A 27,384-nucleotide genomic window follows, 5' to 3' on the forward strand; every position below is an offset into this window, starting at 1 on the left:
CATAACAGCAATAGATGTGGCAAGTCCAGGAAGTTTATTTAGGACGGTACTGTGGGGTTCTAGTTGGTCAAGGTCGGGTAGCTGCATAATACCCGCTTCATGAATACTAAGACCACTAGTCCCATTTGGGCTTCAGGTCAAAGTTCTGCGCTTCGAAGTCTTTCATGCGACAGCGACGTGATCATCCTAATCTCGTATCCATATTACAACATTCAAAGTTTCCACCACCAAGATGACAGATGTAAAAGATATTACCCCGGATCTTGACCGGCTGGATGATCAGCTAGATGATCTCGAGGAGAACCTTCAGCCTTTGCTCGACAATCTCGAGGGCATGGCCTCTGAATTGCCCCTGTTGGACAAGGCAAAACTTTTCTCACTGACAGCTTACGCGATTGAATCCCTCCTGTTCTGTGAGTATATCATTCCCGTGGCTATCTGTACCATTCTGCAGCAATGAAAAATTAGCTAACAATCGCGACAGCGTCATTGAAATTGGAGGGCTCTGACACACAAACTGCGGATGTGCTCACTGAACTCAAGCGAATTCAGCAGTACTTTGGCAAGATCAAAAATATTGAGGCTCCTGAAGCAGAAGCGTCTCGAAGTTTAACAGTCAACCAAGAGGCTGCAGCGCGCATACTCAAGGCTGACCTGGTACGAAGCTCTACAGAATATTCAAGGACTTTAACTGATGCATCAATAGGGTGACAACAAAGCAATCAGCAATAAGCTGGCTGAGAAGATCGCAGAGGAGCGAGCCAAGGCTCTACTGAAATCTGTTGAAAACCGGAAAAGACCAGCAGAGGAGTCACCTGTGCCATCCAAGTCAGGCTCTGCTGCTTCCGAAACAAGAGACAAGAACAAGAAGAAGCAGAAGAAGGGCAAGAAGAGCAAGTCTAAGAACTAGAGGTTGAAAGCAAATTTCTGCTCATAAATGTTGAGCGATGTTTCATTGCAAAAGAAAACGAGTAGACCGTTCTGAGTCCTTACATCTGTAAGGACTAGTGGCTGCTTTGGAGAGACTTACAGTGATACCCCAGACAGTTTGAGGGAAACTCGCAAAGGGCTCGGATGCTTGGAAGCCAGATCGGGAGGCCTTCCTGATGCAGTTGAATTAACTAGGGCATGGCGTTTGGGAATATTTAATCGACTTGATTGGAGAGAATATGTTGCTTAGAAAGTCTATCGTTCTACAACAAATGGGATTTTATGAAACATGGTCAGCTTCGGTCGTATTTGGATGAAACCAGGAGGCTTCGATTAATTGTGTGTACAAGGTCGAGTGAATTTATGACTCATGGTCATTGTTACTTCCTCCATGCTCAAGTAAAACTAATTGTGATATAAAAGGAATGCCTTGAGTGCAGCTTTGCTCTATATCCTGTTTTTATCTATAACCTAGGTACTTAGAACATCACTATCTCACCAATAAGTGGTTGCCAGCGGAAAGATAAGGTGAAGCCCAGTGACTAATAATTTTTCACCCCACCATTATCGGACGTGAGTCAAGGTACAGAATCGCGGGGCAGCACAAACCCCTCCAACCCAAGTCAGGCCCTCGAATTCTGTTTTCGCATCGACAAAAGCAGAAATCACAGCAACAAGATGGCGGTCATTTATGTCGACGAAGAAGCCGGAAGCGATCTCCCTGAGATCCAGGGCACCGAGTCCGCCCCCTTCAAGTCCCTCCTCGAGGCCTACTTCCGCCACGGTGCCGAGTCCGAGTATCAGGTCAAGAAGAAGGACGATGAAGAGTACAAACCCGCTGCCAAGTCGGCCTTGAAGAAGGCGGTCGCCTACGCTGCTGGACAAAAGAAGAAGCTTGATGCTGCGGCTAAGCGTGCTGAGAAGGATGCTCAGGACGAAGCTGCTCGTCTTGCTGTTCTTGAGGAGGCCAAGAAGATCAAGATCACCAATGACCCTTCCCTGCCCGAGCCTGTCCCAATTATCCTCCAAGAGACCGACTCTTCAGTGATTGGTACCCTCCGAAAGAGCAAGGATGAACCTGCCGAAGGCGTCAAGCGAGTGTCCGTCCAGGGCCGCGTCAACCGTGTGGCCAAGCAGGGTGGACTTATCTTCGTTACCCTGCGCCGAGGTGTCAACTACATGCAGTGCCTTCTTTCTGGAGATCTTTCCAAGACTTACGACGCTCTCACACTATCACGAGAGACTTCTCTTGAGATTATTGGCGAGCTTTGGGAGGTTCCCGCTGGTGCTCATGCTCCTCTCGATCGAGAGCTCCGCGCCGACTACTTCAGAGTCATCGCCAAGGCTCCCGGAGGTGATGATGCCTTCACCAACATCGTCCCTGTTGACGGTGATACCAACACTCTCATGAACCTCCGACATCTCACCCTCCGTCACGAGAAGCCCGCCGCCGTCATGTTCGTCCGCGATGTTGTCGAGGATGCTTTCCACACTGTCTACAAGGAGTTGGATATCAAGAAGGTCAGCCCTCCTGCTCTTGTGCAGACCCAGGTCGAGGGTGGTTCTACTCTTTTCAAGTTCGACTACTATGGTGAGACTTCATACTTGACTCAATCCAGTCAGCTTTACCTCGAGACTGTCCTCCCCGTCCTTGGTGACTGCTACTGCATTGAGAAGTCTTTCCGAGCCGAGAAGTCTCTTACCCGCCGCCATGTAAGTACCTCCCCTTGATGGGACTCGGAAATAGTTCCATTGTATGGGTCCTACAAAGCTAATTATACTTCAGCTTTCTGAGTACTCTCACGTCGAGGCCGAGCTGGATTTCATCACTTTCGATAACCTCCTCGACCATCTCGAGCATGTTATCTGTCGTGTGATTGACCTGACCCTCGAGAACCCTGTGGCGGCCGAGGCTATCAAGAAGTACAACCCCGACTTCGAGAAGCCTTCTCGACCCTTCCTGCGCATGCGCTACTCTGATGCCATTGACTGGCTACGAGAGCGTGGTATCAAGAACGAGGAGGGCAATGATCATACTTTCGGAGACGATATGTAAGTCTTCCACACCTTGCGAACATGTATGCGCAAACTGACCTGAAATTAGTGCCGAGGCTGCTGAGCGCAAGATGACTGACGAGATCAACCGCCCCATCTTCCTCACTCACTTCCCCGTCGAGATCAAGTCTTTCTACATGTCCAAGGCTAAGGATGACCCCCGCGTGACCGAGTCCGTCGATGTTCTGATGCCTGGTGTTGGTGAGATCGTTGGTGGTAGTATGAGAATCTGGGATTTCGAGGAGCTCATGGCCGGATACAAGCGCGAGGGCATTGATCCTACAGGCTACTTCTGGTACACTGACCAGCGCAAGTATGGATCCACCCCTCACGGTGGTTACGGTCTGGGAGCTGAGCGGTATGTCTTTTCTTGTCTAATTGTTAAGTCTTTGCTGACCGTTTTTGCAGATTCCTTGCATGGCTTCTTAAGCTCTGGACTGTGCGAGAAGCATGCTTGTATCCTCGTTACATGGGCAGATGCACCCCGTAAACGAACTGTTGATGAGATGCATAACGAAAATGGAGTACAGGGTTTTGATACAGTAGAACAGATCGCTCTAGAGTATAGTCTAGTATTGAAAAGCGAGACTGCTCCACTGAAGCTTTTTTATTGCACTTTTGTTGTTTGACGTCTATTCGTGAAATGCTCAGTATCTCCGTTCATGCAGTCGTAATCATTGAAGCCTCAAGTCTCCATGCTGAAGATCAGTATCCACTAAAAAGTTCCTCGGCGGCTGTCAACGGAAGGCCCTGGAGTGCTCTGGACCCTGTTACATGCCTCTACCGAGGCCCTACCGATCGCTCTCCCCCATCCCTCGTTGAATTTTACTGCTTCTGATTGGTCAGAACTTTGCCTCCGAAATCCGTGTCGTCTTTCTCCTCATACCTAACTTACATTCATTCATCTTGCTCTTACCAACAACACCTCCATATCACTACAACAAACCTCACAACCACCCTCAAAATGCCTCGTCAACGATCCGTCGGCCGCGCTCCTTCGCGCCCTACCGCTTCCGCTTCTGCCCCCAAGCCCCAGCAGACTCGACCTGCCGCCACCCATGCTGCTCCTCCCGCCGCTTCTCACCCTCCTGGCCAGGCCATGCCTCCTCAGGCTGCCGGTTCTCAGGGCCCCGGACTGTTCGGTCAAATGGCCAGCACTGCTGCGTAAGTATTCCCTCCTCGAATATACAACAATTGGCCTTTTTGAAGCTCTGTTCATCAATGGCGCAAACCCTGGATCCGTTCTGGGTCATACTCGGAATATATGTGGCTAACTTTCTCCCAGCGGTGTCGCTATCGGTTCCTCAGTAGGCCATGCTATCGGTGGCATGTTCGGTGGCTCCTCCGAGCCCGCTGCTCCCGTCCAGGCTCAAGCCGCTCCCCAAGAGCAGTCCTGGAACCAGAACAACTGCGCAGGTGTTGCCCAGAACTTCACAAAGTGCATGGACGACAACAACGGAAACATGCAGATCTGCAACTGGTACCTTGAGCAGCTCAAGGCCTGCCAGGCCGCTTCTGGCCAGTAAACTGGGTTAGGAAGCAACATGTAGATAAAAGGAACTTGATTTCATTATGGGAAAGGAAACATTGGGCATGAATCCCCCGGCAGCGTGCCTAGACGTGCTTGCTTGTAGAAATATGGTGGAAATACTACTATTACATCTCCACAACCAATTGTATAATATAGAACAAGATCTCAATCACTCAAATTGGGAAACCCTTCAACTGTCCTTCTCCTCTTCTGGTCGTGGTTCAAAATTCAGCTTTTTAGGTTAGCAGGTTAAAGACTTGTTGTGATTGTTTCTTACCGAATTTCCGTTGTATAATTGTTGATCTCTTTGCTGGTCACTCGGGTTCTGGAATTCCCGAATTCGGGACCGTTCCCGGGAACTGGTCGGTCCTTGGACGGACCCTCGGCGTCCTCGCTCATCGCCGGGTCCAAAAAGACCGAAAATCCATGAGAAAATGCCGAGAATGAAGCTGATGATCTTGGAAACAATACCCTGCGAATCGCCATCATATGCAGACGTGTACTTCTTGACTGGTATCAGTACCAATGTAGAGGAAGGGGAGAGGCCAAGTTCGCCGATGGCTTTGTCCTCCTCCGTCTCATCGATGTTCCTGTTCGGTAGAGGTGTAAGAACTTGCTTGAAGGTATATGGTTGCGCTCCATCGGTTCGGGTTTCGTCCACCCACTGTCGAATCTCCTTGAGGGGTGCGTTCGTCTTGAAGCGTGATCTCAGAGTCGATCCATCGAAAAGGCGAACTTGGAGAGCCGTCATTCCGCCCGTCTTGGTCGAAGCTGCCAGCTTAGTTTCTGGTGCGCTGACTAGGGATGCTGCGACGTCGCCGCCCTTCATATTCTCGATTCTTTGCTTCTCACGCTCTTCTGCGCGCAAGCGTCGTTCCGCCTTATCATCCTCAATACGCTTTAGAATTCGCGCCCTCTCTTCTTGGTCCTGCTGTCTCTTCTTCTTCACAGCCTCGGCGGCCTTGTGAGCTCGCGCGTTGTCAGTGTTCATTCCGGCATCGGCCTCGGCTTTAGCCTTCTCTTTGGTCCTGGCCCGCTCTTCTTTAACTTTGCGCTCATTCTCCTCCCTCTGCGCCTGAAGTCTGGCAGCCCTTTCAGCTAATATCCGACGGACATTCTCAGATGTTGATGACGGTTGCGTCGCCGGGGAGCTCTGTTCCGGCGCTGTATGTGTCTCTGGCTGAGGCTGTGGAGGGTCAACTTGGGTTGGAGCTGGTTGGGTTGCGGCTGGAGCTACCGCCGCAGATGCGGAGCTCAAAGCCGTCTTAACTCTCCGTAGGAACTCTTCCTTATTGGTTCCAGATGTGATGTAGTCCTTCAACTCGCCATTCTTGATGATAACGACTGTGGGAGTCCGTGGGAGCGGAAAGATTTGGGCGAGATATCCGGCTTCTTCGGATCCAGCCTTGAGGCGAAGCGCGACAGCGTGTTCATCGAGTAAGTCGCTCAACTACGCCGTTGATTAGCCTTTAAGTTACATGATTTACACATGACCAGAAATAATCATACCGTATCATCGGTAAGGAATTCGGTTTCCCATTGTGTGCTCTCGTCGCCCTCATCTGTAATGAATGTGAGCTATGTCGGCCAGCATGATGGCAAGACGAACCGGTAACAAAACACAGGACCAGCTTCTGTTGGCCGACGGCAGTCGAGATACCGTCCTGAAGAGTTCCCTCATAGAACATTTCGAAATTGCCGTTACAAAGGAAGAATTGGTTATGTCAAGTCGAAGAATTCGATTTATAATTGGAAAGGTGGGAGTTGAGGAGTGAGACAGAACTGCGGCCACTTGTCTTTATACCCTTACAGGACCTCCCTGAGTATTTACATGCATATAGTATGCAGGAAAAGTCAGTCAGCAAATCTTATTGATTTTCAAGCAAGCTTTATTCCAGGAGTAAAGAACCCAAAGTAGAGGAAATCTAAAAGCATGAGCTCTAATAAATCCATATCATGAGCGAAGCTTCATAGGAGGTAGACATGACGCTATCATCACGTGGCATCATGGCTGTAGGTAGCTCCCGAATCTCGGACGGTGGGGGCTGACTCAGCAAAATCATTGTTAAAGGTTTAAATGCAAGAGAAAAGACAAAGATTAATACACGAATTCCCTAAATAGTAGACGAATACAGATGTAAGAAGGTATCATATGTTTATCAATACTGTCTCAAGAGACGTCACAACTCGAGATCTTTGTTAGTATACTAATCATAAAATTAGTAAAAAAAATACACTTGCTCTGCTTGACTCATTCAACTTCCCGCCCTCGGAAACAGTCGAAGGACTACCAGTGTATCCAGACTCCCAAACTTGTCTTCTTCGCATTTTATTATTCTGTCACCAAATTCATACATAGAATTGGTCAAGATGCTCATTGACCCAGCTTTCATGCCATGGGCAGAAGGCAAAGGCGTCAAACTCAAGGGTGTCGAACCCCGAATCCTTCCTGGTCGAGGTATCGGTATAGTGGCTGTTCGTGATATCAGAGTAAGTTAACAGTTGTTTGAATAGACTCTTGGGCATAGTCTGAACCATTCTCTTTAATCCTTCCAAACATCCATTAAGCAGTGTCCAAGGCACCACTTACAAAGGGGTCAGGCTATCAATTAGTCTCCCAGCAAGCTTAAGTTTCTTTATCGAGTTCTATCTAACATAACGTTAGGCAAACGAAACTATACTGAGTGTGCCGACAAGAGCGCTTCGCACAATTGACACAGTCCCAAAACATATCAAGGAGGCTCTTCATGGCATCTCAGTTCATGGCGTCTTGGCTGCCGAAATTGCGCTCGATGACAGCGATGACTTTGCTATCTGGAGAACAGTCCTTCCGACTAGAGAAGATCTAGAGGGCGGCATGCCTATGATGTGGCCGAGTGAACTTCAAGCCCTTCTCCCAAAGCGAGCCAAAGATCTCCTGGATAATCAGAATACCACATTCCGGCGCGAGTGTGAGATTGTCCTGAAAGCCTTCCCTCAACTGACAAGAGACGAATATTTATACTGCTGGGTTTTGGTCAATACACGAACCTTCTTCAATAGCAACCCAAAAATGAAGAGCTACCCTCATGCTGATCGACTAGTCTGCATGCCAACGGCTGACCTTTTCAACCATGCTGATCAAGGATGCAAACTCGCCTATTCTGCTCTCGGATACAGCGTTCAGACCGACCGAGTATATAAGCAGGGGGAGGAAGTCTATGTCTCTTATGGTCCTCACTCGAATGACTTTCTCTTGACAGAATACGGCTTCATTTTGGACACAAATCGTTGGGATGAGGTATACCTAGATGAAGTTATCCTACCACTACTGAACAAGACACAGCGCGCCGAGCTCAAAAGTGTCGACTTTCTTGGCAGATATACACTCGACGACCAGACTATTGGATGTCATAGAACACAAGTCGCATTGCGTATGCTGTGTTGTTCTCCAGGACAGTGGCAGCGGTTTTTTGATGCCGGTGATGATGGACGATCCTCACAGGCCGAGGTGGACAATCTTTTATTGACAGCTTTGAAGGACTTTTTGCGTATTATCGAAAAGACGCGAAATGACATTGACGAGATAGAAGGCGGTTCGAGCAGTCAGAGGGAGTTGTTAAGACGCCGATGGCAGCAACTTGAGGCGATGGTCACAAAGACGATAGGGAAGATGACTGGAGACGCCGCCAGTGTGTCATAAGAATTGGCCGCTGAAATCACAAGAGACGAAATAACCTAGCTACCTTATGCGAGTTTAGGCTAGCACTTAGGCTACTTTATTTTAAGGAGCCTAAGCTTTAGAGGATAATTTTCTGTTGCCCACCTGGCACATAGTCTTGAGATTGATCAAGCACTTATCGTTGCGGCCAAGAACGGCTTCTTTCACAGTTTCACGACACAAAGTGTTATGGATCCTGATAAAGTTATAACTGTATTTATTTTGTGTGAAACATATCGGCATCATTGCCTTCTTACAATCTTTGTGCAGTGGTGATAATACTTCGATATATGACAGAACTCTATATACCAGAAGAATTGACTGCTGTAGACATAAGAGATGAAATAGTTCAGTTGCCTTATGCTAGTATAGTCAGGACTTAGTTTACTTTATGCTAACGCCCTAAGCATTAAAGACTAATTCTTCTGTCACCCATCTGCCCAGCTATCACAGCCAAACCTTCTTCCTATCCCAAGCTTTCTCTCAACGAAACCGAGAGGCATCTAGCAAAGAAGTCTGCATTCCTTCCATACCTGATCCCTCCATCATCATGAGCATCTGCCTCATCGCTTTTCCGTCAGCTCCTCCGGGCGCATTACCCCAAACCGCTTCTCCGAGCATTCTGAGCTGCATTGGGAACTGAGAGTCTCCGTAGTGCTCAATGATGTCGGCTTTCTCAACTCCAGTCTTCAGACTCGGCTCCGAAGAAGTCATGCCAAATTCTTCACACTCTTTTTGCTTCTCGGGAGTCCACCATGGAGGAAGCAGTCCCTTTCGAGTCGATACCTTGCGAAGGAATTTCTTAAACCCAGCTAAGCCATCACTGGCGCCGCCGTAGAGACTATCTTGGTCGACCTCGCCCTCGAGACGGTACATGTCCTCAACGCGCAGGCGGTAAGTATCGATAAGAAGCTTATAGACATCTTTCTCGGGGCGGTCATGCAGATATGTACCTCTGTCCAAACGAGTGAAAGGATCAGGGATAGGCTGGTCAAGACCCTTTGGCGGTGAACCTCTTGTAGAAGTAGACGCAGATGCAGAGGCAGAAGCGGAAGATCCTTGCTTTCCGCACACCTTTTTGTGATTTTTCCAATCAGCCTTCTGGCATTCTCGGGAACAATGAGATTCAGAAGAGCACTTTGCGCAGCGCTTAAGGGAGACTTCTGGTTCAGTCTTTTGGCAGGTCTTGCAAGGCATGGTGAGAAGGTGATTGTGGTGTTGGGTAGCCAGCGAGTGAGAAACAGATTTTGTGTAGAAACAACAAAGGCCAGAAGATTCAATTGAGAGGGAAATACCTATAAATATGCTTGATGTAACAGTGCATGGTTGCTGTAGCAAAAGTAATTATCTAATTCTTGACACTTCGCTTGTGGTTGCCAGCCGCAAGTGGCTGGCCTCAAAAGCTGATCTAAAGTGGCGCGGAGTAAAGTAGCAAAGGTTATTTCCATTATCTCGTACTGATGGATTTCAAGCTCTACTACAGGTTTCTAGTTGTCGGGGAACTCGTATGTTCCTCTCCAACCATAACTCATCTCAAACGTTACCTGAGCACTCCAGTCATCGGCCAGCTCCTTCTCTGTCAAATGCTCATCTGGGACTCGAAAAGTATAGGTGTTTGTCTCGAGTAAGACGGTAGTCGTAGAAGCCTCTACGTCTTCGTGCTGTTCCGTAGCTCGACTGATCTGGATTTTCCCTAACAATGGAATTTGCTTGTGGAATTCATGGCCCCGATATATGCCTTTGCATGCTCTATGGAGGTTCTCAAGTACCTCAGCCGCCTGTTCAGCTGTCTCACTCACCAACAGCTCGCTCGTCTTCCTCAGTCTGCTCACTAACTCAGTAATGACAGTCCAGATGCGCTCTTCTTCTTCTGTCGAACGAGGAGTCTCCTTCGCTGCCAAGTCTGTGATAAGAATAACGGCGGCGTTAAATGCAAGGAAATCGTATAGATGACACTTCGCCGGTGTATCTTGCATCTCTCTCATGTCTTGATGAGCTCGTATCGCACCTTCAGCTGATTCCAAAACTTCAACCCTGGTATACTCGAACTGCTTATCATATCCAGCGAACTGTGAGTACGGCAGATGGATCATCGTGTTGAGGGTATGCTTGAATAGCCTAAGAATCGAATATGCAACGGGTTGGGTAAAGACTGAATCGTTCCTTTCATCTGGAATTAGGACTTTAAGCTGCTTGATCTCTTCAACAATGCGTCTCATTGTGCCAAAACTAGTATCCTGTCGCAGTCGATCCCGGTCGCTGATACATCCTGATATCGAGGCAATTCTTCGCAAAGCATCCAACTCGGGATCCGTATCCATCTCGGTGTTGAGGGCGAAATTATCTGCTGTCGTATATGGCAAGCCTAGAATCAAGGATATTTGGCGATCACGTATCCATAGAGACTCCCATAAACCCCCGTAGAGATTCGATTGACGAGTATGGATACCCAGTAACATGGCATTGTCAATACCGGCTCTCACACATTTCCATGCCCTGCTAGGACGACCAATGGCGATGAAGAGCTCGTACTGAAGAACCAGTGCTTCTATTGAGTTGATACTGCAGGCCGGTGTACAATCAGCGAGGTAAAAGATAGATATTTGTGTGAGCAAGCGATTGATTAACTCTTCTGGACACAAAGGTAGGCCAGTCTCGATGTCTCTGAAATCTTTGGGTAATTCCGAGAGACAGAGACAGAGCCAACTCAAACACTTCGACACAAGTCCAACATCTCTCGATTGTAATGCCTCGTGTATAAACAATATCGCCTTCTCAGTGCTGCCCACAAGGAAGCCGTTATCGAATATGTTGATCGTAGAAAACGGTTGTAACATCCAGGATTGGTGGAGTTGCCCTCCAGTGTACTCTAAAATCCTCTCTAGAGTTGCTCGATTTGGGATAAGATCCTCAAGTATCGAGTCTAATTGGGCTGTAGGGGATTGGGACTCATATTTCGATATTGAAGATCCTTTGAGACTTTGAGATTGCGAATTCTCTGGGGTGATGAGAACTTCGCTTCGCTGATCAAGGCTCTGAGAATCAGCAGAACAAGCCGCATTGCGTTGATCAAGTTGACTCGTCAAGTTCTTTATTGATGCTTGCATCTCAACCATGCGCAACTCAACCTGACTAACAAATCGTTCTAATTCTTCGATTATTCGGTCTTTCTCATCGAAAGACTGGGGGAGTCGTTGCTGCCGTGGCTCACATACAAGAGCGTGTGTTATACACTGACGACACTCGGTTTCGCCCTCATAGACACAACTCACTTTTCGACGCCGGCATTCTCTACAGCTTTTTGTTGTTGGTCGTGTTTCTCTGCTGTAATTCATCACGATGCGACTGGGTTGTGTTGTTAACCTGGTGATGAAGTCAAGATTCACTGGACGATCGTTTTGAGGTATCTTGTGGTTAGGAGTTATAAACTTGACAAATGTCTCAGATGACGACGATGTTTTGACAAGAGAAAACCTTGATTACTTGGGAAAAAGGAGTACATATTGGAAATCTACCTTAGTAGCCCGGTGGTTAGTTGTGATGGCTAAGAGATACTGTACCAACTAACGTTAGCTTGACTGTTAACTGGGCACACTGAACAATGGCATGCGGGCGATCATCATTGGCCTAAATAAGCCGGTGGCATTTAAAGTCTGTTAGACTAGCAAACTTCCTGACTTTTGACAGCTCCTTGCGTCCACAAGATGTGTTGTTCACCAAGAGCATCTGACTCATTGCAAGGGTTCCTTGAATGTGAGGTGCGCTTGTACACATAGCAGTGGAGGGTTTGCTTAAGATTTATCCATCTTTCTAGGTCTCATCTATTCCTGTAATAATCGCTTCTAGTTTACGTTTATATGTTTCGGCCGTGATGACTTACAACTGCAATTGTTTCCCCATCGATTCATTCATCCATGTTACAGGGTAGACTATCTGAGTACTCGTGCATCATTAAATGGAGGGCGCCCCACAAAACGTTAGACTAATCACTATCACCAACTCCGTCGACATCTGGATGACTTCAACTTCAATGCGCCACCAAACATGAATGCGCCACAGACTCTCCTGCGCAGTCTGCGCATCCCGAAACAAGTCCCTCGCTGCACAAGACTCACCAATACAGTTCCGCCAAGGAGGAACTTCACCACCTCTTTCTTTCGTCGCAAAAAGCAGCAGCCCTCAGCCGATGACCCGGAATTCGTCTCTATTCTAGACGGCCCGCCCCAGCTTGTCCGTGTGGGAAAACGCCATGGACCTGGTCTGATTATCCTCGGTATGGCCCAGACTCTTCAATTGGATTGACTGTAGACTAATTGTTGTAGCCATCATCCCTGTCACAGCCTTCATCCTGGGAACATGGCAAGTCCAACGTCTGGGCTGGAAATCGGACCTCATCGCTAAATTCGAAGACCGTCTCATCCGCGATCCCCTACCCCTTCCACCTACAATTGATCCCGATGCCATCCACGACTTCGACTACCGCCGCGTGGTAGCAAAGGGTCATTTTCGACATGACCAGGAGATGCTCATTGGGCCGCGCATGCGTGACGGTACAGATGGATATATGGTAGTGACTCCTCTAGAGCGTGAGAATGGCACAACAATTCTAGTGAATAGAGGCTGGATCGACAAGAAGCACAGAGACAAGAGGACGAGACCTGATGGATTACCAACCGGCGAGGTCACCGTGGAGGGGCTCTTGAGAGAGCCTTGGAAGAAGAATATGTTTACGCCTGAGAACCAGCCCGAGAAAGGCATGTTTTATTTCCCGGATGTGAAGCAGATGGCTGCGTTGACCGGCAGTCAGCCTGTCTGGGTGGAGGCTACTATGGGTATGTCTATCCTCATGATCATTCATATCTCATGACGTCCTTGCTAACGATACTAGAACCCGAGTTCATGCAAATGGTTGACTGGGAATCTCGAGGTATTCCTTATGGCCGACCCGCAGAGGTTAACCTGCGAAACAACCATGCCCAGTATATCTTTACCTGGTAAGTTGTCCCATCTTATGGTACCAATTGGAGCGTGCTAACCCTTCGTCCTTAGGTATGGTCTGGCCTTCGCAACCTCCATCATGCTTTGGATGGTAGTCAAGAAGCCTGCAAATGACGTTGCTCGTCGTGTAGCCCGCTCAAAGGGCCTGTAAAATTAAATCGCATGATGCATTCCGTGCAAAATTCATGTATACTCTGCAACCTCTCTTTCGTCACCTTGATCCGATACACGCTTTGCCTTGCGTTGCTTGATGGGCTGCGGCACAGGCATTCTCAACTCCTGGAGAAGTTCTCTTGGTAGGTGTTTCTGTGCTAAAGAGAACATGGAAGAACGAGGTCCGATTTGGCGTTGCCTGTACGATATTAGAATTTGTGGTCAGTACAAGATACGGAGCTGATACCCCGGTGAAGTGACATACCTTTTCATGAGTGTGAAGACGTCGCTCTCTTCGATAGTTTTGCGCTTGGCATGATCTGCATACGCTCCTAGATCGTCACCTAATTGCTCAAAGAACCATTCCGAAGATTGGATAAGAGCATCTAGCGTTTCGGCTGAAAGACGCTGGTTGCTTAGACCTGACGACTGTAGAGCTGTCTGTGCTACCCTCTTGACGAAAGCTGGAGGTAGTGATGGGTATTCGATGCCATGTTGTGAGATTCGCTTTCGCTTTTTATTTGCTTTCAATCCACGAGGTAGCCTGTCATCAGCTGGCATGTTACGTACTGTCGCCGTGACTGTTGGCTCCAAAGTTGGTTCCTGTTCTTCATTTATTGAGCTGTGATCGTCCACACCACCATCGTTATAGTCCCAGCCATCCATGCCAAACTCTGCAGCTCCACGATCAGAGTCAGAGTCAAACATGACGTCTTGTTGAGGAGCCTGAACTTCGTCACCTCTGGCTTCCGCGACTGATTGATCAACAGTAGGCGATGTTTGCTGAATGTCGTTGGCTGGGTCAGACATTTGGAAGACCGTTTGCTCGTCCAATCCTTCAGGAATGTCTAGATTAAAATCGCTTCCTCTACCTTCGGTCATCCGCCGGGTCTGATCTGCTTCGAATCTGTTCAAGGGTTAGTCAATGCCACATAACCAATCGACTCCAGCACAACTTACGCTTCCAAAGTCATATCATGCTCGCCAGCTCCCGCTTCAAGATTTTCCAGGAAACCAGGGAAAAAGTCTGAATGTTGACCAATGTCATCTTCCGTGGGTTCATTGTTGAGGTAGTCACTCATGCGCTCGCTCCCAGGGCTGCCTCGAGATAACTGTGGATCAACTCGTCGAGGTAATTCAATCGATTGTACCGTAAAGTTATCTTCATCTAATTGTGACAATCGTGGCGGAGGTATTTCCGAGCTCATACTAGAAGCATCTTCATCATCCATAGGCAACGAAAGTCTTGGCCGTCGAGTGAGAAACTCGTCATCATCGTCATCGTCGTCGTCGGCATAAAGGTTGCTTTGCTCCTGATGTTCCGGCGATGAACTTGGTTTGTTTCCGGAGGGCGATGAAGACGAGGAGTAGTGAATCGGCTGGCTTTTGGGTGCTAGCGCTCGACCGAGGTGTCGCAGAACATCCAAGGGCGTTTCTCTCTGTTGCATCATACTTTGTCTACGATTTTTTCCAGGAGTAAACATTGCTGTTCGGCGTTGGTCAAGCAGCCGGCGAGCGGCTTTAGCGTGTGGGGTTGGCGCATTGGATCGACCAGCAGAGGCAGGAGTTCCGCGACGAAGAGAGGCACGGAGGTCGCGAGTGCCAGTGCGATCGAGAGGAGTGTGAACAGAAGCGTGAGCAGAGTAGGGCTCAGCGCTGATTGCACGGCGGGGAGTTCGTGAGGGAGTTCGTGCTGGCGTTTCTTGTGAAGCCGCCTTGGCCGGTGGTGATATCGGACTTGACATGTTTGTGGTGTTTATTTAGATGCGCCGGAGCAGTTGAAAGAGCGAATGCCGCTCGAATAGCAGACGACGTCTTGGAAAGGTTCTCATGAACAAATCCAACTCGAGCAACCTAGGTAGTATTTGAAACCATTATCTCGGCAAGTGTTTTTGCCTATTCCGTTGTGAATAAAGTTGTTGATCCAATGGAGGTCAATGATGATGTTAGTACGCGACGCGACGAGGGGACCCCATTCTGCAAGGGCGCACGGACCAGCCAATTCAAGCGCAAAGTGGGAAAGACTCCATTGGAGGTAACTCTAAGATGTAAGATTCGGATGCCTGCATTGGAATATATTTCTGATAGCTACCTAGCTTTACCGACGAACATGTATCTTGACGAAACAATTTGACATTGCTGGAAACAAGATGTCATTACAAACCCCCCTTTGCAGTTGAACCATAATATCCCCAACCTCCAAGAATGAGACTGCACACAAACCTCCATATGCCTGTTCCTGTGGCACCTACTTTCAAGCATATCCATAAGTCGGCGACACCCCACCAGAAGAGCAAGCTCATCAACGTATCTACAACATGGTACTCGCGTCGTAGATAAAATAACCATATAGCAAGACCGTAAGCGGAGACACGACTGCCGTAGATTGCAAAGGCTGCGTGCGCTGGTTCTGATCTGACAATGCCCTCCGGTAGGCCATATTCTCTCATAGCTCTATGGGGATAATTAAAAGGCAGAAGACCACCAAGGGTAAAGGCAGTGCCTATGAAGACAGCAGGAATATGCCATGGAGAGAAGTTGGAAAACGAGCCTGAAGCCATTGTATACGCTGGTGAGATCCTGCGAACATGTTAGTATCGAAACAACGGTCAGGTATACAGATGCATACGTTGCGGCGGTTCTGTGCACGATTAACAGAAGGAGATTGAGGAAGAGTCAGATTACGAAGGCTATGTATATATATAAGCTGACGACTCCAAAGAGCCGAAAGGATTGCATGTAAGACGATTTGGATAATCAGGCAAAAAGGTAATGCTTGGCAAAAGAGTAAATTCTAGGACCGAGCGTGGATCGAACACGCGACCTAGGGATCTGCAATCCCTCGCTCGTACCACTGAGCTATCGATCCTTGTTTTAGAACTGGCAAGAGCTTCCAATTTGGTCACTATGTACAGTAGCGTTAGATGCAGGACAGAACACTCTTTGTTCCAATCCTTGAACCCATATCTTTATTTCCAGCCTCGTTATTATCCTTGCTCTAAAACATTGTGACGCATATTGTCCTGATGATAAGCTCGGTGATGTCAATTTTTATCTAGGCCTGCAAAGTATTCGTCCTAGTTCCTTTGCTGGACGAAATCTAGCAAGGGCCTCTTTGTCCATCTGGTTACAATTGCTGAACTGTGGAATATCCCTTGTAGATATCATATGAAAGTGAATGAAAAAGGAAGGTCTAACTATTTATTATTCCCGCCACTGATTCGCAATCGTCCGGCAACCTCGCCTCAGAGAATCTGTAAAGCGGCTGCTCTTTTTTTGCAGGAGGCTGACCTGAAAATCATTGTGCTGTCCCTTGCTCTGCTGTAGGGAGCCAGGGAGCTTCTCCACCAGCTTTCTTTCACCTACCTCATCCACAGTAGCCCAGCCGCCTACCTAGCCACCACCTACACATTCTAAGAGCAGCACTTTGTCCTTTAAAGCATTCTTACCATTTGGATAAATATCCTGGCTCAGCTTGTTTTACTTACGCCTTGCCGGGCTTTTCTTTACTTCTCATCAAAACCATTCCCCAGCCACAACCGAGAGATCTTCTCAACTAGGCGGCCATCAAGAACGAATCCTTACCGTAACAAGACAGCAATATAGCAGGTGAGCTCCCTCTACCCCAATCCACGGTGCTTGGTTGGCTCGAGGCCCTTGAATCTCCCCCACTTCCGGTCGCCAGGCGCCTACAGCTCTGGAACGAGTATGTTCTTGATGGCCATGGACTGGATAAGTTCGTCGGCAAGGCTAGGTCTTGGCTTATTACTGTTAGCAGGGGATTTTAGCAGGCCCCAACACCAACCTGAGGTGGCACCGGAGGTGGCTACTCATGCTAGAGGCTGCTACTGGTGGATGGCGCCCTTATCCTGGGCGCCTCTCTCGTCGTCTTGCCTGGGCTTGGGGGCGTCTAGTCCAGTCTAGTCCACTGATACTGATAGTGGTGGATCACTCCCATCGTTGAACCTCCTCCTGTGGCCTCACCTTCTGCGGCACAAAACGCGTGAACTACACCTCGGTTTTGTGTCAAGTTTCTTCTCTAACCTATCTTTTTATGCAGCTGTGAAACTCACCTGAGGATCCATTCGAGTTTTGTCGCTACTTGTCGCATCGCAAATCGTCATCGTTGCATCTGTTCTGTTCCGTTATCCGGCCTCGAGTCCTTTCCGTGCCCCTCTCTCAATCCAGTCTGGGCTCTGCTCTGCTCTGCTGTGCATTACATCTACAAACACAACAGGCATCACCCGTCTATTCCATCCTCATCTGCCCCCTCGACTGAACAATTTGTTGCGCTTCGCTCCGACCAACCCTTCGATTTTATACCTAATTGCTCCTATTTTTCTCATATCCGATCGCAACAATGGCTCAGCCCGGTGTGCAATCATTGAAGGTTTGTTGAGCCACAGGTTACCTGACGCAATACCTGGTTGGTTGGCTGACCGCTGCTGCAGTGTGTGGTAACTGGTGATGGTGCTGTTGGAAAGGTACGTCGGACAACAAAGTGTCGCTTACCACGCGATGGCTATCACGACAAGAAGCTCCCGCTGACTGTGTATCTAGACCTGTCTACTCATTTCCTACACCACAAATGCATTCCCCGGCGAATACATTCCTACCGTCTTCGATAACTACTCAGCCAGTGTCATGGTAGATGGCAAGCCTATTAGCCTTGGCCTCTGGGATACTGCTGGTCAGGAGGATTACGACAGACTGCGACCCCTTTCATACCCTCAAACCGATGTCTTCCTGATCTGCTTCTCCATCGTCAGCCCTCCATCATTCGACAACGTTAAGGCAAAGGTAAACTGGGAGCTTCCCGCCACAACATGTCGACTCTGCTGACATCTCTAGTGGTACCCCGAGATCGATCATCATGCGCCCAACATTCCCATTATCCTTGTCGGAACCAAGCTCGATCTTCGAGAGGACGCATCCACCCTTGAGTCGCTCCGACAAAAGCGCATGGAGCCTGTATCATACGAGCAGGCGCTGACCTGCGCCAAGGAGATCAAGGCCTACAAGTATCTCGAGTGTTCCGCTTTGACCCAAAGAAACCTCAAGAGTGTTTTTGACGAGGCCATCCGGTAGGTTCCAATCCATCAACCTTTGTCCACTGCATCCTAACATCACACCAGAGCCGTTCTCAACCCTCGACCCACACCTTCAAAGCAAAAGAAGAACAAGTGCTCCATTCTGTAGATATCCATTTAATGAACGTTATCACCGCGCGTATGGCACACGCGCGTTTGAGTTTATCAACGAAAGCGTCTGGACGACGCGAAACGACATGAAGATTTCTGATGCTTAACAAGCACGGCATCTGGCGATAACAAGACGGCGGTCTTGACGAGATATCCCTGGGAAACGGTTAGGCTGGATTGAGCTGGGGCAATTGCATTTTTTTTTTCAGCGAGCCCGTTATCTGTCTGCTCCCTGGATCGATATCCACACGCAAACAATCATGCAAAAGGCAGCAACTGCATATGACGATGACTTTTATTTGCGAGGTGGTTCTTGAATGACTTTTGGGTTTTCTCTATCTGCAATTATGTGGGTTTCCAACCTTTGCTATTTTCTATTTTACTATCTCATGCTGTCATCTCCTCACGGAGTTTATACCGATTTTGCCAGTAATTCAAGAACCAGTCTGCATCCTGGACATTTGACTGTTGCTTTTTCACCTTTTGCTGTCATGGAATAGTGGTAGGGCGGAACCTTTGTTATGTGGCGCTGGATAACTTGCTCTTGATGTTGGTATTTTGGGAAGCCTGTTCCGCTTCTGACACTCACGTCTTGCCTTCTGAATTGCTACAATAGGCTGTTCTCATGAAGATTCTCTTGGTTGCGTATTCATAGGGTTAGCTGTAAGATTTCTAGGCCTTTATAGATTATACATCTGCTTCAGTTGAAGACGCACTCAGGCAGGTGGGTCAAAGAAAATCGAGACTTAGTTAAGGATGTCAAAGATTAGGATAGTCTACCCTAAGCTTTAGCCTAGGCATATCTATGTCATTTCGTAATATGCTTCTATGTCCTGGTCATTTTTCGAACCGCCTGCCAGGATGCAACTCATTCATTATAGTATACTGCCGGTCGTTTCTAAGGTTAAGCTCACTCTGTCATATGATAGCCTTAACTTTGAGCAGACGGACAATAATTCTCGGTGTAGTTGATTCCTCGTTAATTATCTACATTTGTGAGATTAATGATCCTTCCTGGGTATCTCTCACTGCCTCTCTAACTTGCAATTGCACAACTTTTGTGTATCCGACCCTAATATCATTCATTAAAGCGTACTGAGAAACCGTCGCTAAGCTGGCTCATATCATTTTGGGTTCTCTGACCAAGCCTTGGCCACATCCAAGGAATCCCGACTTATCGGTGATTACCAGGAATATGGGCACGTCGGCTGGGGTGAATGCCATCGGTGCCTGCTGAACGGGTATCAGCGTTGGCCCTGGCGTTCTCTTCCTTTTCCACTCTCTCGCGCTCGATACGCTTTGCGCGGTTCTCATTTAGTTTGACATTCTTCTCCTTGATCTTGTCCTGGCGCTTCTTTGTCTTTCCACCTCCGCCGGCGCTGTTCGACAGAAGTTAGTATAGCTCTGTAATACTCTGATATAGAAATTGGTGTTCATGCATGGGAATGTCGGTCGCAAGTCAAGCAAGACTGGCTGCGCAAGGGATTACACAGAACGCATTGGGCGGCTGTAGAGAATTGGGTGCAAGGTAAGGGTGACGCAGGTTGCTGAATAGCAAAAACAAGGAGAAACTCACGTTAACTCGACATTGATACGACGAGGGTAAGATGTGCCGTCCGAGAACTCGGAGTGGTGGAACTTATCGAGACATGTTCGCATATGCCAGACCTTGGCGAACTCGACAAATGCAATGCCACGGCAGGGCTTATCGTCCTTGGGATTACTCATGCAGCGAACTCCCACCGGATTCAAAGAGGCAAAATGGGCTCTGATGGTTTCGGCGGTGGCGGTGAAGGGCAAGTTGCCAACAAATACAATATGACGGTCCGCTTTGCCGTTGGTGTTGGCATCAGCATCAGCTGCATCCGCTTCTGCGCCAGCAGACTCATCGTTGACGGCGGCGGTGTCTGTTGCCTTGTTCTTCTTCTTCTTGTCCTTCTTGCTCTTCTTGGGTTCGTCCTTCGTTTCAGTATCAACACTGGCGTCTTTCTGCTGTGATTCTTCGGTCTTGTCCTTCTTGTCCTTCTTCTTCTTATCCTTCTTGGCAGAATTTTCAGTATCTACAGCGGCATCCGTAGGCTTGTCGTCGGCGCCAGCCATGGCAGTGTCTTCGGCTTCTTCAACATCGTCGTCTTGTTCAGGGAGGTCTTGGAGATCTTTGCGCTTGTCTTTGCGCTCCTTGCGCGATTCCTTCTTGAACTTCTTATCCCGCTTCTCCTTCTTGGCTTTCTTGACGTCGGCGCCGTCGTCCTCACGCTTGCGCTTCTTCGCAGGTGCCTCAGCATCAATAGAGACAACAGGCTTCTCGTCGACCTCGGTGGCCTCTCTTGCGCGCTTGCTCTTCATTATTGGTGGCTGTAGTTTGCGCTCGAGAATCGAATTGTAGAGAGATGTGGTATGCAGAATCTGCTGGAGCTAAGTCAGTCGCCTTGTGCCACGCCGCAAAGTGAAACGTGTGGCTTCAAAGAAGAAACAAACAATGGTTCGATGTAGCAAACTCACATGCAATCAAATGTTGGCGATTAAACTTTTGGATGAGAGGATGATAGGAATTTTTCAAGCCTAGCCACTGGGTAGCAGAAGAATTATCCCTGGGCGTAGGGTGTCAAAATAAAGTCGCCTTAAAACCGAATTGAATGGCGTCAAGTGTCTGAGCTATTTTAACTCCCAAAACCCACTTATTTTCTGATACCCTGATACCTGGAAAATGTTCCGAATTGACTAGGATTGTCTCGGAAATGTACCGCTGCGTTGATCTATGTGTACTGTACCAGTGTACCTACGGCACCTATTGCGCCGTTCAGGTGTCAGAAGAATTAGCCTGGATACCTGTGATTCGCAGTTGAGGCTGAGCTCGGGATTCAAGTGAGGAGGATTGATCTGCGCGTGGTATTGCAGAAAAAGTGAGAAATGAGGATTGAGGTAGCCTATCGGCAAAAACCTACAGCTCTGTACTTCCATGACCTCCACTCCATGAAGTAGATGTCTAGTCTAAATGACAGGGAAGCTTCACAGGGACAACGTGAGAAACCGAGTCCAGCAATAAGACGGATAAAAATCTCCCATGTCTTCACCATAATAAAATAAGAAGAAGATATGGTGTAACGTACCCAATCTCATCAATTGTTCTTTTTTGTTGTAGCGCCGTTAGCTCTGTGTCTCTGTGATGGTAACGTCCACTAGGTTGTCGGTCCAGGACTTGTTTCTTTTTCCACGTCTGACTGCCCAACCTTTCTTTTCTTTTTCTTATTCAGTTGAGTCACCTACCGCAGTTCTTCCTCGGCCGGAGTCTCACACATCCAACTGAATCCCTAGTCCTGCCAATGTCACACGTCTGCACATATGCAGGTAGCAATTGCCAGGCGTGTCCTCGGTCCATGGGAACGATCAAAGAAGTGATGGATGCCGCATTATGGCACCAGTGATTGACTGTTAGAATGTCTGCTGGTTTGCAAATCCAGATCCCGCACTGCAACGCTACGGCAGAACACCCTAGTGCTAGCTGCATCCGCAAGATGCAGATGATGCCGATGCTATGTGCTGTCTTGTCCTGTCTTGTCCTGCAGCAAGATGCTGTGCTGAGTCAACAGCGAATATGCGGTGGACGTCTATCAGCCGTTGTGCAACCAACATAGAGGCTCTCGGACCCATATGACATCCATATCTTGATCGAGCAGAGACCACCTGCAGCTTAGGGGCACTACACTACGCTTTTAGTGAGGTGGTGCATATTGACCCAGCTGAAAGGTCAAGGGTATTCGTATCCATATTCTGGCGTTTAAAATTTAAGAGCCAGACAGACCCTTGAAGCGGTAGCTCGGTTTTTTGACAGGCAATGACGATCTCGGAACGTGATTGACGCACGGACGAGTCAGTTAATCGAATGTTGTATTGATGGAAGCAAAGGGTCTATTAATCCTTGGTGGTGGAATTGTAACGGTCTCATGGTTTAACAAGCAAAAGCAATAAGGTCAAGAGTCTAAATAGATACCCACCCAGGCAGTCGATGCAAGACACGGCATCTTCATGGCAGCATCTTCCCTGCTTCCTACTGAACTGACAGACATCAGCCGCGTGGAGTGCTTCTGTTCCCTAGTTCCAGGCTCCTCGATTCTTCCTCCTCTAAAATGCAGATGCGATTGCGTTAATGTGGAGGTGCTAAAGAAAAAGCAAAGAAACAACCCTGTCTTCACAACACCCATGTTTCCCCCCGTCCCCCAATTGTTTAGAAGTTGCTTTGTTTATACTTACAAGACTGCTCTTCTTGTGTTTTATGTCGACATCGACAGGGATGTCTTTCCCGCAACATGACATTTCGCTGCAACCTCCCGTGCCTTGTCTCTGGTACGGTACTCTTTGACCTCTTGTTTCTTGTACTTCCAACCTCTAAACTGTCAAGTTCCTTTCTTACACCCCCGCCGAACCAGCTGAGCCCGTTCGGTGTCCAACCAGTGTTGATACCAGTAACATCCTGTCAAGGAAGAATATGAGCAGATGTCAGTCCCAACTGCAAAGAACAGTCACCGGCACGCGAGATGAGGCCTGCCGCGTATCAATAGATACCCGTCCCCGGCATGAATCTCTTCTTGCATATAGTATCCGACTTATTTGCTTCTTATACACCACGAGCTCTCCCGGAGTGGAAGCCCACCCGACTCTTCAGCTTTTTCTCTAATATTGTCCCCTTTCTCTTTATCCTTATATCTGCCATTTTCTACCTTCTTTCCCTTCTTCTCATCTAATGTTTTTATCCTTACTTGTAATTTGTCGTCGCTACTACCCTACGCTGAGTGCGCTGTTGTTGCTTTAAGCACTTACAAAAAGAAATTCGCAATTCAATTTCACAATGAAGATGGCGTGGGACTCAGAAATGGACCATGTCAGATCCTGGGTTTTGAAGGGAGATTATGATATTGAAACCTCTTTCGATCGTCCTGTTCACTGGAGCTCAACCATCGTAACCGGCCTCTCCGAAGCTATCTTGCCTCAGATCAAAGAGAATGATGATGACCTGCAAGCCCGGTTCTCTCAAAATACCGAGTCCATTGCGTTGACCACCCAAGATTCATCCCAGTTGCCATCACAGCAAAAGACTCTCGCTGTCACTGATGATGCGGAAGATCCTCTCATCCCAAATGAAGTCGAGATCCGCCACATCTATAACAACAGTCTCGCGACATGGCAAAACCTCGTCGATCAAAGTTTATCTCTACCACGAGGCACTTTCCCAGCTGGTCTCAGTCCTTCTATCATGCTACAGGATATACCTCCGCTGCCCGAATCCTTGCCGCCAAGCGGTGTCTTAGCTGGAAGCCCGTGTTTTTACTTAGGACCTGACCCGGAGCCGGGATCAGGGTCCGAACTTGATCTCCAGACTATCACAGGCCAGCCTAAATATTTCCGGCTTGCTTATCCATCTCCCATTGAATGCTGCATTTCATCGGACAGAAGCACATGTTATGGCAACCCGGCAGGCACAGCAGATGCACCTAATTCTCCTCAGGGGCTCGCAATTTTGACTCTCTGCTGGGGATATGTGTTTTCTCTACGGCAGCTGCAATCCCAAAACAAAAAAGTTCATTTTACCTCCTACATTCATCCGATTCCAATATGCGACGTTGGAGAACTTTCCCAAAATGACATTCTAGTTCAACTACCCAAAGAAGCATCTTGCCGCCTTGTTCAATGGCTCTGTGCGGTTTTGGCACCAAGTCCGGGATGGGCTGTTGACGGCATATACACGCCATGGGATGCACGATTCACAAGTGATGTGCGCTTCGTCATAGCTACGGAAGAGCAGGTCTCATTCGATTCTGATGCAGAACCTCCCACTCCGACTGAGGCCACTGACCTTCTCATTGAGTTCTGTGAACTATTTGGTATTGACCATCCAATCGGTTCCAGAAACCCAACTACATTGTCTCCCATCAAAGCTGCGTTTCTGGCAAGCCTCGCAATTCCATTCTATCGCATGGCAAAGCTGCAGCCACACCTACCCAGGCCATGGCTGAGGTCAGGGAAGACGACACCTTTAAATGCTGAACAAAAGGCCGATATTCATCGGTACACGGAAGATGCACGCTACTACATGACACTGAGCATGCACCCATATTCCCTTGGACCTGTTTTGTGGAGTATCTTCTGGCAACCAGACATCCAGTGCAACCTCGTTAGCCCATGGCTGGCAGGCATCGAAAATGTCCTCGAGCCGGCCTTGAATAGCTGTGACTTTGAGATGCTCATCAAGGTCTTTCTCTTAAGGCGTCCACGTGTTGCCATGTGGTGGCATGGTCTTTTTCTCCTTGGCAGCTCAAAGATTATGGACCTCATCCGTAGCTACCTCGCTACTCTTGATGAGGGATGTTCATACGATACACTGTCTCGTCCAGATATTGTTTCAGCAGCTTGGACTGGCGCACCGCAATCGTACCAGGACGACATTGCGTCTAATACTTACCAGGATCTTACAACATCTATCCCCAGAGCTGCTCTACTTCAACACCGCCATACCATGACCCTTCGCGATCCTTGGCCCCTTTTCTATGGTTGGCTTCCATTTGGATCAATACCCAAACACACTGTTGAGCCTGACCTATATCCTTGGTTAGAGCGAGGCCACCACCGCGAATATCGACATTGGACATGGTGGTCAAGAGACGATGCGAATTTCAAGCCTTCTACACATGCTGGCTATCGCAAAGAGACGAATCGGTTTGTATCAAGCGTTCCGGATAACCTTGATATCATTACTTCCAATTGTTCCGCACCTGTTCCTCCCATTAAGCTCGAGACTTCTCGCCGGGCTACCTTGCAGATGATTAGCCATAGCCTTGGGAATCTGGTTGGCGAGCGTAGTTTGAGCAATGTATACATTCCCCGATTGAAGCAGTCCCACCCCTGGCTGAAGGACTGGATACCGGTTTGAGGGCTATACGTATAACGGATATTAAGATTTGAAGGCATAAGAGATGAAAGGTTCTGGTCACTTTGTGCAAACTTTTAGACCATCCTAATACACGGTCACGACAGACGAATGAATGACACTGGTTGGTAGGGGTAAATTAGGAATTGGTTATATTTCGAATTAATTTGCGTATCATTCATGACTATATATCTCATTACCGGGTCTCTCCAAGCTTGAAAGCTTTCAGAACTCTTAACATGCGTAACTACCTATGGATGCTGGATACGTGAACTATGCAGCCAGCTCTGCCGGGCTGTGATGATACTATTTTGTATTGCCTGGCATCTCTTGAAGGCACCAACCTTCCAACTCCTGTGGCTCTTTTACTTCGTTCCCCTTCCAGAAAGTCTTTGTGTCATCATGCTCTGGACTGGCAGTTTTGGTATCGTTATCTTTGCGGCTATTCTTTCTAAGGAGAAAGATTCCTGCGATAACAGTTGAACAAATGACGACAATGCCACCCAAGACCCCCCCGATGATGGCACCTATTGGAGTGCTCTCAGAAGACTCGTTTGCTGAAGAACTGTTTGTAGTTTCACTGGAGGTACTTTCTGAGGTCTCGATAGTACTTGACGTTGTGACGCTTGTCATGGCTGATGATGTCTGTGTTTGGGATGTGGTCTTTTCGCTTGTTGTTGTTACATCTGTTGCTTCAAGTGGCGTGACGAGGTAGTTCTCGGTTGTTGCCTTGGCGCCGCAAGCAATGTAAGTATAAGTTTGGTCGACGCCGAAGGTGAGGAGGGCGAAGGAGCAGAAGGACTTGCGGTCACTGTTCGTTGATTAGCTTGGATAATTTTGAAATGTCTTCCCTCTGACATACCAAGTGAATGTAGTCAAGTCCGTATCAGTCATGCCACAGCCCTTTTCACATTCTCCATGATCTTTGCATGCTCCCGCAAGGCCACAATCTGAAGCCGTCAGGACGGTTGTTGGGCAGAAGCCTTATAGTCCGTTCCTTGTATCCACGCGGCAGTTGAACCCAGGATCGGCTGTTCTCTCCTTGTCCGGGTCGCCATTGAGATAGCCACATGTTGAGAGTTCTGTGCTAATGGCCGCCCGCGGTTCGAGATGGAGACTTGGTTGAGCTGCAAAGGGGTCTCTGGTCACGGAAGGAAATACCGCATGGAGAGCAAGGCCCAGTGAGGTATATGGTTGGGAAAGAACAAGTAAACAAGAGAGTTGCAGAGGCTTCATGATGTGCGTGGTTCACTCGTTCGTGGAAGAGTAGGTAAGTAAGAGACAACGGAGTTCTGTTGAAGACATCAAAGGGGTCATAGCCTCACCTTATTACTCTTCAATAACTTGAACCGGCGTAAAGAGCCTTACTATTTACATGGATATCTGTTACCGGAGACTTGGGGCGCATCTATTAAGGTTATAATTGGGCTATTCCTTGTTGCTGTTCATGGACGGTCTGAGGATTCCGCTCGACACAGAGTACCCAGTGGTATGCTTGTTCTCTCTGCCGTTGAATGATAGTATTTTAGCTCGTTCTTGTTTGACTTACACAGGCTCATGCTTCTGCTGTGACAAAACTCTTATCCCTTTGAGAACGGGACTCATTTTGGACACTTTTTAGCCCGTCTTCACTCAAGTCTTCTTAATAGAGACACCGACATCTTGTGCCTGTTGCTTGGTGATCATCTGTTGGTTGGTAGTTAAAGCGATATTAAGAACGACCAATATGTATATGCTAAGAATCATGGGAGTGATCAGGATTGGCAGCATCTCGTGCAATCCAGAATAAATACGACTTTGACTTTAGACATCAGTTAACTAATGCCTAGACTACATTATATTTTCTATGTAAACATTACCATAAATCCATTCCAAGGATATCTACTCAGCCTTA

General features: G+C 48.1%; 14 protein-coding genes and 1 non-coding gene across 15 annotated transcripts; 7 read left to right on the top strand and 8 right to left on the bottom strand.

The window, feature by feature from the left end:
* The first annotated feature begins 159 nt into the window (after positions 1-159).
* Positions 160-1,322, top strand: B0J16DRAFT_372171 (uncharacterized protein). The gene is made up of 3 exons (XM_046130460.1): positions 160-413; positions 485-657; positions 707-1,322. The coding sequence occupies exons 1-3, from the start codon at positions 233-235 to the stop codon at positions 908-910; spliced, it is 558 nt and encodes a 185-aa protein (XP_045982992.1). The 5' UTR covers positions 160-232; the 3' UTR covers positions 911-1,322.
* On the top strand, positions 1,323-3,750 carry B0J16DRAFT_341445 (uncharacterized protein). The gene is made up of 4 exons (XM_046127821.1): positions 1,323-2,643; positions 2,717-2,982; positions 3,035-3,343; positions 3,394-3,750. Exons 1-4 carry the CDS (start codon positions 1,609-1,611, stop codon positions 3,473-3,475), a joined length of 1,692 nt encoding a protein of 563 aa, XP_045982993.1. The 5' UTR covers positions 1,323-1,608; the 3' UTR covers positions 3,476-3,750.
* A 199-nt stretch (positions 3,751-3,949) lies between these two features.
* B0J16DRAFT_384415 (uncharacterized protein) lies at positions 3,950-4,511 on the top strand (the record flags this gene model as incomplete). The annotated part of the gene is made up of 2 exons (XM_046131422.1): positions 3,950-4,149; positions 4,271-4,511. 2 exons carry the CDS (start codon positions 3,950-3,952, stop codon positions 4,509-4,511), a joined length of 441 nt encoding a protein of 146 aa, XP_045982994.1.
* A 79-nt stretch (positions 4,512-4,590) lies between these two features.
* Positions 4,591-6,299, bottom strand: B0J16DRAFT_129808 (ubiquitin-related domain-containing protein). Its single transcript, XM_046121741.1, has 4 exons — positions 6,126-6,299; positions 6,026-6,078; positions 4,794-5,966; positions 4,591-4,748 (listed from the first exon to the last, which is right to left on the bottom strand). The coding sequence occupies exons 1-4, from the start codon at positions 6,202-6,204 to the stop codon at positions 4,707-4,709; spliced, it is 1,347 nt and encodes a 448-aa protein (XP_045982995.1). The 5' UTR covers positions 6,205-6,299; the 3' UTR covers positions 4,591-4,706.
* A 302-nt stretch (positions 6,300-6,601) lies between these two features.
* B0J16DRAFT_341449 (uncharacterized protein) lies at positions 6,602-8,438 on the top strand. Its single transcript, XM_046127822.1, has 3 exons — positions 6,602-6,661; positions 6,740-7,006; positions 7,182-8,438. The coding sequence occupies exons 2-3, from the start codon at positions 6,887-6,889 to the stop codon at positions 8,196-8,198; spliced, it is 1,137 nt and encodes a 378-aa protein (XP_045982996.1). The 5' UTR covers positions 6,602-6,661; positions 6,740-6,886; the 3' UTR covers positions 8,199-8,438.
* Positions 8,439-8,554: 116 nt separating this feature from the next.
* Positions 8,555-9,574, bottom strand: B0J16DRAFT_341450 (putative MYND domain protein). Its single transcript, XM_046127823.1, has one exon. The coding sequence runs from the start codon at positions 9,411-9,413 to the stop codon at positions 8,700-8,702; it is 714 nt and encodes a 237-aa protein (XP_045982997.1). The 5' UTR covers positions 9,414-9,574; the 3' UTR covers positions 8,555-8,699.
* A 76-nt stretch (positions 9,575-9,650) lies between these two features.
* On the bottom strand, positions 9,651-11,736 carry B0J16DRAFT_341451 (uncharacterized protein). Its single transcript, XM_046127824.1, has one exon. It carries the CDS (start codon positions 11,549-11,551, stop codon positions 9,704-9,706), a length of 1,848 nt encoding a protein of 615 aa, XP_045982998.1. The 5' UTR covers positions 11,552-11,736; the 3' UTR covers positions 9,651-9,703.
* A 205-nt stretch (positions 11,737-11,941) lies between these two features.
* B0J16DRAFT_129836 (SURF1 family-domain-containing protein) lies at positions 11,942-13,477 on the top strand. The gene is made up of 4 exons (XM_046121742.1): positions 11,942-12,489; positions 12,539-13,048; positions 13,105-13,210; positions 13,266-13,477. Exons 1-4 carry the CDS (start codon positions 12,261-12,263, stop codon positions 13,363-13,365), a joined length of 945 nt encoding a protein of 314 aa, XP_045982999.1. The 5' UTR covers positions 11,942-12,260; the 3' UTR covers positions 13,366-13,477.
* On the bottom strand, positions 13,241-15,286 carry B0J16DRAFT_129845 (centromere kinetochore component CENP-T-domain-containing protein). Its single transcript, XM_046121743.1, has 3 exons — positions 14,328-15,286; positions 13,633-14,274; positions 13,241-13,566 (listed from the first exon to the last, which is right to left on the bottom strand). The coding sequence occupies exons 1-3, from the start codon at positions 15,110-15,112 to the stop codon at positions 13,398-13,400; spliced, it is 1,596 nt and encodes a 531-aa protein (XP_045983000.1). The 5' UTR covers positions 15,113-15,286; the 3' UTR covers positions 13,241-13,397.
* A 141-nt stretch (positions 15,287-15,427) lies between these two features.
* Positions 15,428-16,153, bottom strand: B0J16DRAFT_341456 (uncharacterized protein). The gene is made up of 2 exons (XM_046127825.1): positions 15,997-16,153; positions 15,428-15,947 (listed from the first exon to the last, which is right to left on the bottom strand). Exon 2 carries the CDS (start codon positions 15,926-15,928, stop codon positions 15,524-15,526), a length of 405 nt encoding a protein of 134 aa, XP_045983001.1. The 5' UTR covers positions 15,929-15,947; positions 15,997-16,153; the 3' UTR covers positions 15,428-15,523.
* Positions 16,154-16,163: 10 nt separating this feature from the next.
* B0J16DRAFT_t155 lies at positions 16,164-16,236 on the bottom strand. The gene has a single exon. It is a non-coding gene; the product is annotated as a tRNA-Cys (tRNA).
* A 1,273-nt stretch (positions 16,237-17,509) lies between these two features.
* B0J16DRAFT_129870 (P-loop containing nucleoside triphosphate hydrolase protein) lies at positions 17,510-18,726 on the top strand. The gene is made up of 5 exons (XM_046121744.1): positions 17,510-17,757; positions 17,819-17,851; positions 17,928-18,167; positions 18,219-18,451; positions 18,503-18,726. Exons 1-5 carry the CDS (start codon positions 17,728-17,730, stop codon positions 18,564-18,566), a joined length of 600 nt encoding a protein of 199 aa, XP_045983002.1. The 5' UTR covers positions 17,510-17,727; the 3' UTR covers positions 18,567-18,726.
* A 612-nt stretch (positions 18,727-19,338) lies between these two features.
* Positions 19,339-21,188, bottom strand: B0J16DRAFT_341459 (uncharacterized protein). The gene is made up of 2 exons (XM_046127826.1): positions 20,145-21,188; positions 19,339-19,947 (listed from the first exon to the last, which is right to left on the bottom strand). The coding sequence occupies exons 1-2, from the start codon at positions 20,912-20,914 to the stop codon at positions 19,743-19,745; spliced, it is 975 nt and encodes a 324-aa protein (XP_045983003.1). The 5' UTR covers positions 20,915-21,188; the 3' UTR covers positions 19,339-19,742.
* A 2,141-nt stretch (positions 21,189-23,329) lies between these two features.
* Positions 23,330-25,645, top strand: B0J16DRAFT_129949 (uncharacterized protein). The gene has a single exon (XM_046121746.1). It carries the CDS (start codon positions 23,415-23,417, stop codon positions 25,491-25,493), a length of 2,079 nt encoding a protein of 692 aa, XP_045983004.1. The 5' UTR covers positions 23,330-23,414; the 3' UTR covers positions 25,494-25,645.
* Positions 25,646-26,384, bottom strand: B0J16DRAFT_399115 (uncharacterized protein; the record flags this gene model as incomplete). Its single annotated transcript, XM_046132433.1, has 2 exons — positions 25,646-26,301; positions 26,353-26,384. 2 exons carry the CDS (start codon positions 26,382-26,384, stop codon positions 25,797-25,799), a joined length of 537 nt encoding a protein of 178 aa, XP_045983005.1. The 3' UTR covers positions 25,646-25,796.
* Between the last annotated feature and the right edge of the window lie 1,000 nt (positions 26,385-27,384).

Source organism: Fusarium flagelliforme, assembly GCF_020744385.1.
Source record: "Fusarium flagelliforme strain FIESC 12 MPI-CAGE-AA-0113 chromosome Unknown B0J16scaffold_4, whole genome shotgun sequence".
NCBI classification, from domain to species: Eukaryota; Fungi; Ascomycota; class Sordariomycetes; order Hypocreales; family Nectriaceae; genus Fusarium; species Fusarium flagelliforme.